This window comes from Brassica oleracea, chromosome C5 (genome assembly GCF_000695525.1).
Source record: "Brassica oleracea var. oleracea cultivar TO1000 chromosome C5, BOL, whole genome shotgun sequence".
In the NCBI taxonomy this organism is placed as follows: domain Eukaryota; kingdom Viridiplantae; phylum Streptophyta; class Magnoliopsida; order Brassicales; family Brassicaceae; genus Brassica; species Brassica oleracea.
The window spans coordinates 15,276,590-15,286,525 of record NC_027752.1 but is presented as its reverse complement, the minus strand read 5'-3'; the positions used below and the strand labels follow the sequence as shown (position 1 = coordinate 15,286,525).

At 35.0% G+C, this 9,936-nt stretch overlaps 3 protein-coding genes and 1 long non-coding RNA gene across 4 annotated transcripts; 3 read left to right on the top strand and 1 right to left on the bottom strand.

Annotated features, from left to right (window-relative positions):
* Nucleotides 1-210: 210 nt before the first annotated feature.
* Nucleotides 211-1,741, top strand: LOC106293643 (the record flags this gene model as incomplete). Its single annotated transcript, XM_013729312.1, is given in 7 exon segments — nucleotides 211-280; nucleotides 397-478; nucleotides 558-675; nucleotides 757-920; nucleotides 1,062-1,113; nucleotides 1,200-1,352; nucleotides 1,428-1,741. Coding segments are annotated over 7 exon segments (861 nt in total), but the record flags the coding sequence as incomplete, so codon positions are not given.
* Nucleotides 1,742-4,229: 2,488 nt separating this feature from the next.
* LOC106344603 lies at nucleotides 4,230-4,706 on the top strand. The gene has a single exon (XM_013783952.1). It carries the CDS (start codon nucleotides 4,230-4,232, stop codon nucleotides 4,704-4,706), a length of 477 nt encoding a protein of 158 aa, XP_013639406.1.
* Nucleotides 4,707-4,789: 83 nt separating this feature from the next.
* Nucleotides 4,790-6,121, top strand: LOC106293421. The gene is made up of 2 exons (XR_001260469.1): nucleotides 4,790-4,895; nucleotides 5,792-6,121. It is a non-coding gene; the product is annotated as an uncharacterized LOC106293421 (long non-coding RNA).
* An 810-nt stretch (nucleotides 6,122-6,931) lies between these two features.
* LOC106293305 lies at nucleotides 6,932-7,661 on the bottom strand. The gene has a single exon (XM_013728967.1). It carries the CDS (start codon nucleotides 7,587-7,589, stop codon nucleotides 7,065-7,067), a length of 525 nt encoding a protein of 174 aa, XP_013584421.1. The 5' UTR covers nucleotides 7,590-7,661; the 3' UTR covers nucleotides 6,932-7,064.
* Nucleotides 7,662-9,936: the final 2,275 nt, after the last annotated feature.

Here is a 9,936-nt window from a genome sequence, read left to right as displayed (position 1 = left end):
TATGTCCAAAAACGCATCGATCGATCACTAGTTCGTCGGAATTTCCTCGGAATATTCCGACGGATTGATGTTTCCTCGGAATTCCGTCGGTATATTCCGAGGAAATTCCTCGGGAAATTCCGAGGATTTCATTTTCCGTCGGAATGTCCGTCAGAATACCGATGTTTTCTTGTAGTGAGATAAATGAGGAAAAAAGTTCCGCCGAACTGACTCATTAACTCTGGTGATATGACACAGTCTGTCATGGTGGCCACTACTGTGAATCCCAAAATATTTGGAGGTTAGTAAATTGTAAACCCAGACATCACATTGGCCATGGTTGGTGAACTTGAAATCTATTTTGGAAATTTTATGTTGGTCCACCATATGATCTCCGAAACACACTTCATTCTGCAGGTAACCTATTCCTCAACTCAACGCCAGCGATGAAATTTTATTTCGACCCTGACCTTCAAGCTATCGCTGAGTTCATAGCCAGGTATCAACTCATTATGTGTTTTGGATGAAGTAAAATTTAATTTGTTGGTTACTTAACGTATTATGATATCTGGTTCCAGCTTAGAAGGCCCAGTAGGAGAAGGTTTTCCCTGCATTGATACCGAAGAAGGGATAAAAAAGAAGGAAGTTGTCTCAATAGGAGAGCTAAACAAGTTCATTTCCAATTCTGACGAGCATGTAGTATTCATGGATCCCCGTAAGTTTAACTTGTGTTTTAGATAAGAATAACTAAATAGTTCATCTACTACCTTGGTGAAGACACATGAAGCTGATTTTATTCGTAAGGCTCGGGTTGTTGAGTTCCTGCAACAAAATGGGTGGTCTTTTGTCTATTGCACTGGTTGTAGCATGAAGCTTGACAAAATTGGAACTTCTCTCCGTTGCAATCGTTGTGTTAATCCCAACGTCACCGGAGTTATAAAGTAAAAAAATTACTATTTCAAGCTGTATAAGATTAAACATTCTTTGCATCATTGCGATCTCTTATGTCACCTTTTATTGCAGGTACCTTCTTGAATTTTTGGTTGATGATGGAAATGATAATGCCACTTTTGTGATTGTAGGGAGATGCTTAAAGTGACTAAGAAAGATGCAGCTGGTCTGACTCTATATGAGGTTTGTAATTTACTTTCGCACCATCTCTGATCGCAGCCTATTGTCACAAAAGCTCTAAACTTGCCTGAACTTGGCTACAACTGCAGATAAGTGGTGGTGGCAGCAAGGAACTCCCACAATGCCTTACAGACCTCGCCGGAAAAGATTTTGTATTCCAGATACGTGTGACACCGTTCAATTTTACCCCAAGCCACCGTACATTCACTGTTTCTGCAACCCTTGACAACATCACTCCAGAGGTATAATAATTTATTGTTTACAGTGCGGTATGAACTAAGTCATGTCAGAATCACTTAAGATAAACTGTTTGGCAGACTTTCAAGACCAGTGAAGATCAGTTTGTTCAAGTGGAAGGTGGTGAAGCATCGGCATCTGCCAGCAACAAGATTAGGGGTGAAGACAATGAGCCAAATCCATCCACTCCTGGGGGCAAAGAGAGTGGCCGTAAACGTCCAAGAGCTGTCACACCGTCAACCCAACTCTGCTTTCGTTTAATACATTTTCTTTGCGTACTATGTATGCATATCCTATTTTAGACTTTGCAACTATTTTCCTATTTGGACGGTTTCGTTTAATTAAGATCCTTATGATTTTAATAATTAACAAAAGGGGTTGACGTACTATTTATTATGGGTTTTTTTCAAATTTCATAATCATATTTAGTATGGTTGGTAACACCCACTCGAGTGAAAGTTTGAAACCAATGAAACCGTCAACAACCCAGCTTTGCTTCCATCTTTTTAAGAATTTTTATATTACTATGCATTTCCTCTTTCAGACTTTGCAATATTTTCACTATTTCCAAGTTTTTTTAAAAGGCCATTTCGGCAATGTACCTCATCCGAGGATACCAGTTTCTAAATTTTAATAGTCTAAGAGAAGGGTTAACGTAATATTTAAAAACGTCGTTACAAAATGAAAAACAAGTTATTTGCATGATACACCATAGATATACGACCATGTGGTGTTCGCAATCATCAATTCCTCCAGTGAAAAGAATTACAGACATTGCAGATGTCCACTAATATGAACATATAAATCTCTTCACACTTTTTCTTATACATCTTTTCGTTCTTCTTCTCCAAAACACCTTCATCAACATTTTAAACTACAACAACATAAACAAATTCTAACATCCCCGCGCTTGCGCGGAGCTCCGCTCCTAGTAATAATAAAGCATAACAAAGTAATAGAGATATTAAGGAAAAAATAAGAAACGGATGTTGGTAAAGAAACGTTGCACACACGGGAAGGGATCATTTTTACAAGTGTTCTTCTCCTATTAGTGTGACTTTTTTTATTTTTTATGAACAATTTTTTTTAAGTATTAAACTTTAAGCAGATAAATGTATTGTGTTTAAATATTAAACAAATGCATAAAGAACTGTGACAGAGGAACATCAGCGATGCTGATGCTTTTAGGTTTTCTGATATTTTTGATTAAAAGTTAATTAAAGATAAATAGAACAGACATCCATAATCTAAAAATAGCACGTGCAAGTCCATCAATTTCTCATCTTTTATTTGCAGATGACAGTTTATTCTTTTGCAAGGCGACGATGGAGGAATGTAGTGTTATACTAACATTACTTAGAGATTACGAAAAGGTCTCAGGAAAGCAAATTAATTTTTCTAAATCATCGATTCAATTTAGGCATAAAGTTCCTGCGGATCGGGGAACAGACATCCATAATCTCCTAGGTATTACAAATCTGAGAGGAATGGGGAATTATTTGGGGTATCCGGAGAGTCTTGGAGGTTCAAAAATACAGATATTTGGATTTTTAAATGAAAAGGTACACAATAAAGAGAATAGTTGGAACGTTCGCTTTCTCACAAAAGGAGGTAAGGAGGTCTTAATAAAATCAGCGGTATCACCCATGCCAACTTTTGTGATGTCCTGCTACAGGCTTCCCAAAGGGGTTACCAGAAAAATAACGAGTACCTTAGCTCATTTCTGGTGGAGCAGTGGAAATAATGCTCATTTCTGGTGGAGCAGTGGGAATAATAAAAAAGGTATTCATTGGTTCTCCTGGGATAAAGTCTGCATCCATAAAAACGATGGGGGTTTGAGCTTTAGAGACATGCAGGACTTTAATACGGCTTTGTTGGCTAAACAATTATGGCGACTGATCGATAAACCGGAATGTTTATTCTCGAAGGTTTTTAAGGGTCGTTATTTTCGGAATACTCATCCTCTGGATGATCACAGATCTTACTCCTCTTCTTATGGATGGAGAAGCATCTGCTCAGCTAGATCTCTGGTTAAAAAAGGGCTAATCAAAAGAGTAGGAACCGGGCAGTCGATATCCGTATGGAATGACCCTTGGATCTCTGCTCCTCGCCCGAGGTCAGCATTACCAAAAACTCAATCTCAAATTTTAAATAGGTCGCTTATGGTGGGAGATCTGATAAATCCCATTGATTCTTCCTGGAATGAGGATCTGCTGAATATATATTTTCATCCAGATGATGTAAAGATCATTCGAGGTATAGCAGTTAGTAGAACACAAAGGCCAGACACATACGGCTGGTTGTTTACAGACTCAGGTAAATACTCGGTGAAATCAGGGTTTAAGACAGAATCCTTATACCCGGATCGAGGCCCAAAAGTGTTAAGTTATGGACCTAATGTTAAACCCCTTTTGGCACATTCTTGGAAACTCAAATGCCCACCGAAACTAAGACACTTTGTTTGGCAAACTTTGTCTGGAACACTGCCAGTTTCAAAAAATCTGAACGCTCGTGGTATAGAGTGTGATCTCCGGTGTGGTATTTGTGGGGCAGAAGAGGAATCCATCTATCACGTTATGTTTGAATGCCCACCAGCACTTCAAACATGGGCTTTATCTCAGATCCCTTCCTCTCCCAGAATCTTTCCATCTTCCTCCGTTTTTACTAGTCTGGATCATCTTTTTTGGAGACTTCCAACGGATGTTGATTCGGAGTATTTTCCATGGATTATGTGGTATATATGGAAAAATAGGAATGACAAAATTCATAATAATAGGACTATAAATCCTCAAGAAATTTTGCGTAGAGCAGAAGTTGAAGGATCACTTTGGGCTGAGGCCCAACTATTGGTACATGAGAAACATGGATTTACTCCGCCAGATATGAGTTGGCAGACACGGAGGTTCTCTCGAGTTTGCTATATTGATGGGGCGTGGAGAGAGCAAGATGTGTCCACAGGCCAGGGCTGGTATTGCCGGAAGATGAATTCGGAGGACGTAATGATGGGCGCAATGAACCTTCGACGTAGCCTATCACCTTTACATGCTGAATGTGAAGCATTGATTTGGGCGATGGAGTGCATGAAGACCCTGCAATTCTCAGACGTAGTATTTGTGACGGATTGTTCTCAATTGGTGAAGATGGTGTCCTTACCCGACGAATGGCCGGCGTTTGCTACACACATGGAAGAATTCTGCCGCAGTAAGACTTTCTTCCCCAACTTCATGATCAGACATATCTCATGGGCACAAAATACAATGGCGGACAAGCTTGCACGTGGTGCGAGGAGTTCTCCTTCAGCTATGCTATATGTCGATTCTTTACCCCCGGTTTGGCTATCTGAACCGGTGGTCTCATAGGCTTTAGCCTTTCATGCTGTCAAAAAAAAAATAGCATTGTATGAGAAGGGAAATTCTCTCTCTCTCTCTCTCTCTCTCTCTCTCTCACACACACACACACACACACCAAGCAATCCCCTTTCTCTCTCTTTCTCTCATCAACTCAGCGGAGGCGACGATCGTTCTCTGTTTGCATCTGAAAATTGGAAGGTAACTTCTTCTCTTCTTCTCTTTCTTCTTTGTTTGCATCTGAAAATTGGATTTTGTTGTAGAAGAAAAAAACATGTCTATGGATTCATGGGCTTTGTTTCTGATTTGGTAAAGCTGTCAACTTTTATTATATCTCTGGCAAAGAGGAGGTTATTTTCATGTAAATGTTCTCAGTGTAGTGTTTGTTATTGGATCATGTCTCTTTCTCTTCTTGATTGAAAGTTTTGATTTGTCTTAAAGAGAGAAAGGGGATTTCCCTCTCTCTGTTCGGCTGCTGCAAGAAGATTATAGTTTCGGGCTTATTGTTCATCAGCGCCGCCGAGAAGCGCCGAAGTTCTCTAGGAAGCTCTAGAAGATCAAATCCCTTTACTCTCGCACCTTCTAAACTCTGTCTACTTCTTCGTGCGTCTCTCCATGAACCCTAGTCTTCTAAATAAGCTACAACTGCAAAACCCACTTGTGAAAGATCTCTCCTTTGATCAGGTTTGTCTCTTCTAAGTCTTGTCATTCCATTTTGTTCCCTCTTCTTCATTGGGTTTGTAAGCCCTGCGTTTTTCCCAATTTGGTTTAGCTTAATCAGTTCATATTTATTTTGCTATGTTACTGGGTGAGATGGTAGGAGAGTGAGCTCCTGAGAGAATCCGACAGACACTTGACAACTAGTTCATGTTCTTGTCTGAACCAGGTCTTAGTTAGCTTTTGAATGTTAAGTGATGTAATGAAATCAATTTTAGTTACAACCAATCACTGATTAAATGGCCGAACCAGCATAAAAATGGTTTGAATCAGGCAGACACTTGAAACTAGTTTCAATTCTTGTATGAATCATGTCTTAGTTAGTTTTTGGATGTTAAGTGATGCAATGTGGTGCTCACGGTTCCTGTGTCTTTCTCCAGGTTCCAGTTCACTAGGATCGAGAGATCTTGCGCTATGGCTGGACTTCACGTCCTTAGGTTAATGCCCGAGCCGACAGCTGTTATACTGCTGTATGCGCAGCAGCAGCAGATGACTAGTCATGACAGCATGGGGAGATGAAGCGAGAGGCTTGCGGTTGTATTCAACATGGGTGCTGGTTACTGCGACGTGTCTTTGTATAGCCTCTTCAATCTCTTGTACTTTTGTGTCCATAGACTTTAGTTAAAGTTTTTATATAACTTCACAACACTCTTGTTCTTTCTTTAACATAACTTCAAAGTCCATATAAAATTTCATAATCTCTTTCTATTTAAAGTCTATACCAAGTAACTTTACAACACAAGATTCATAATCTCTTTCTATTCAAAGTCCATATAAAGTTTCACAACACTCTTGTTCTCTCTTTAATCACCGTTCACTCTTTTTATTCACAACACCAAATTTTATTTTAAAACTCTTAATTAAGAACTAGCATTTGAGCACAAAATCTATGTGTCTCTTAACTAAAATTCTTATCAACATTTAATATTAAAATAATTATTAAGAGATCTAATGGGGTTGTGGGTTAATGATGCTCTTAGTTAAGTTTTTCGGTTTTTACCTTTTTTATTTACCGTTATTTTATGTTGTTTCCATCAATATGCCACTTTCTAGTATTCACAGTAAATTTATACTAAAACACTAAAACACATGGGTAGTAGTACCTTTTTTTTTTGGGTAGTAGTATTTTACGATGATCTTTCAACGGCAAACAGCAGGGAGAGTAAAAAATATACTCCCTCCGTTTTAATATAGATGATGTTTAAGAAGGTTTGTTTTGTTTCAATTTACACGAAGTTTTGAGATTTTAAGGAAGTTTTCAGATTTTAAGGTTAACTTTAACTTTATTGGAAACTGTTCAACCAATTAGATTTTACAGTCTTTTTTATAATTGGTTAACTGATTTTAAAATTATATCTTTAAAATATTTTTCTTGGGAAATATAATTTTTTTAATCTTTGTATACTATTACAAAACATCAAGTATTATGAAACGGAGGGAATAGTTATTATGAATAAAGAAAGAAAATAACATCATTATCTCTTTTCCCACTGCAAATTAATCAAACAATTAAAGTGATATTTCGTTCCGCCAAAACAAAAGAAGTGTGCCTTAAAAATGAAATTTAATATCCATACAAAAAAACGACCCACTTTTCTTATAACTGGCCTTTTCTTCTAGATTTACTTCCCCCCAGATTTACCATTAGGCTTTCTACAAGAACAACTCAGATTGCAGCAATGTATAATAATTAGCAGCTTCATCTTCAAGCTCCCAAAACGCATCACCGAACCCATCTAACAAACTATTTCCATATACGTAATCCTGATTAATATCATTCTTAATCATGTCATAATTACTCTCGCCAAAACCAGTGGTAGGGATCCCGAGTTCGTCGTCAGAAGCTTCCAAAAGATGCTGTATCACTTTCTCATTGTTCTCATCATCAACATCGTCTTCCTTCCAAGAAACGCAGGAAGTCGACGAATCTTCAACGTTGGAGACTCCAGAAACGGCAGCGTTTTTGTCATCTGATGAGATTTCTTGCTGGAGAGCGTTTAGAAAGGAAGTTAGGTCATTGTTGGGTCGGTTAAGTTCGTCTGAATCGTCGAGGAGACAGAGAATCTGGTCGTTGTAAGAGGAAGAAGATGAAGAAGAAGGCTTCTGTCGCTTTGTCGCTTCTTCGTCGGCTAGAGTTTCTTCTTCTCGGTGGCGCTTGATTGGAGTTGTTTCAGCCATCGTATTCTATAGAGTATAGAGAAAGAAAGAAAAAAGCTTTTAAAATCTTTAGAGAGAGAAAGTTGTAAAGGTGATAAGCAAGGTGGAGAGTCTGAAATGTATATATAGAGATTATTTGGTTAAATAGATATTTTTAACTATTTAAATAATGATGCAATTTAGCTCAAATAGACAAATAATATTTTTAAAATGTAAATTTATTATATTGCTTCCTGCATGTCAGAAGGGAGAAAATTTCTGATTTGCATAGTAATGGATACTTCAATACATGCACGCTGCAGCCAGACATTTTATCCGTTAACTTCATTCGTTTTGTTATTCGTTTTTGATTCAATCTAAAAAATTTATATATTTGTAAGTCTTCAAAGCAAATCAAATATTAAAAATTAATATCCGTTAAAATCAAAACAAATCACAAATACTTAAATACCTAAAAGCGGATGTCTGATCCGCTCTGGCTTATATACAAATAGATATATATCTATGACTAAATATAGAATTTTAAATGTATAATCTTATACAATTATTATTTTAACATATAATTTTATATATAAAATTACTTATGAAATATAAAATTAAGAAAAAAATAAAGATCTTTAACGAAAACTACAATTTTTCTAAAAATATTTGTTTTATAAGTAAAAATTATTAATTTTAAAAATTCATAAAACACATTGTTTCATTAATTTTTAGTTTATCTTTTCTATTATGTAAAGTTTATTTTAAGAGGAAAACAAATTTCTATAATGTTTTGTAGATTTATTTGTATTGTATAAAGTAAATAAAGTATCCGTGAATATTCGCAAATATCTATAAATTTTCTAGATATCTGGAAAACCGAATATCAGTATTTTTTCGAACCAAAGCAAATCGGAAAATCAGATATCCGTAAAGTATGAAGTAAATAACAAATACTGAAAATTATTATATTATCCGATTCATGGCCACCCCTAATGCAAGCTTTGATATTTACCTTTGTGACGGTTTAATTACAATATTTGTATTTCATAATATTTTCCTATGAAAACAGCATTATATAATAATATATAATGCAAAATATACACTGAATTCACATAAATTATTAGAACTGGAAAAATATCAGTATATTTGATTTGATTATTATCATTTTCGACTCGAACAATTCTTTTAAATATTCCTAACTTTACAAAACGAATCAAATATTATACTTTGAAAATTATATGCTGGTGGGATATTCAGACAGATCTCGTTATACACATATATATTTTAAAATTATGTAACTTTCATATTTTATGTAAGTTTTACAAAAAAATATTTATTAAGTTAATTATTTTAGTTATTAGATTATATTCAATAAAGAAATTATTTTAATAAATTATTGTTATTTTAAATTATTTTGGATTTTTATTTTATTTTTAAAAACAATTATTTGTAGAGATTAAATGAATATTGGTTAAAATATAAAAATTGAATATATGAAATACTAAATATTCGTATAATTGTTGAATCAATGTAATCAAATAATTAATTATTCCAACAAATACATCGGTTACAAATATTTTAAAAAATTAGATATTCAATTTGCTATATCCTTATAAATTACAGAATGTGAATTGCATGTCCAAAAAATCTAGTTTCTAAAGTAATTATAATAACTTATATGTATGGACTTCAAACTGTGTAGCTACTATTTAAATAATGTTATTTCAAAATAAAAGTAACGTTTTCTTGGATTCGACTAACAATGTGGTTAAAAATGTTTATATTTTCGTTTTCATATTTTTTTGAAAAAAAAACAAATATTGTCAAGAGAGAGACAAATGAAAAATAAACTAGCTGTTGTCAAGGAGATTTGGCAATATCTTGTTCTTGTATTGACCGTAGGATTATTAGCCTTCCAAAACGAGTTGTAGATTACGAGGAAATCAACCGGATGAAATTTCACGTCATTGGATTGCACATTGAAAGAGACAACTTCTCATTGTTTACTTGACCCTTAAAATAATCACAACTCACAAGTCTCAACCAACATATTCGTTGATATAAACCTCATAAATTTTCATTAGTTTATTAATCATCTCACCGAAGCTTTAAAGTTAAAAACAATGAGAATCATTTCACGACTTTTAGTGAGACTATTTTAGTTTTTACTGGGACTTATTAGAAGAACACCCAATTTGTAATCTGATTACCATAATAACTTTTGTAAAACTTATTACAAGAACACCCAATTTGTAATTTGATTACCATAATAACTTTTGTAAAAGAAATTCCAGTGTTTTCTGGTGAACACGTATGTTCATTACACTACATTGCTTCTATGTGTATAAAGCATTTTAGGTGTTAGACTAACGTTTTCTTCGTTTAT

Coding starts and splice junctions, on each gene's coding strand:
- LOC106344603 (XM_013783952.1), top strand. CDS start 4,230: ATGAGTTGGCAGACACGGAGGTTCTCTCGAGTTTGCTATATTGATGGG.
- LOC106293305 (XM_013728967.1), bottom strand. CDS start 7,589: ATGGCTGAAACAACTCCAATCAAGCGCCACCGAGAAGAAGAAACTCTA.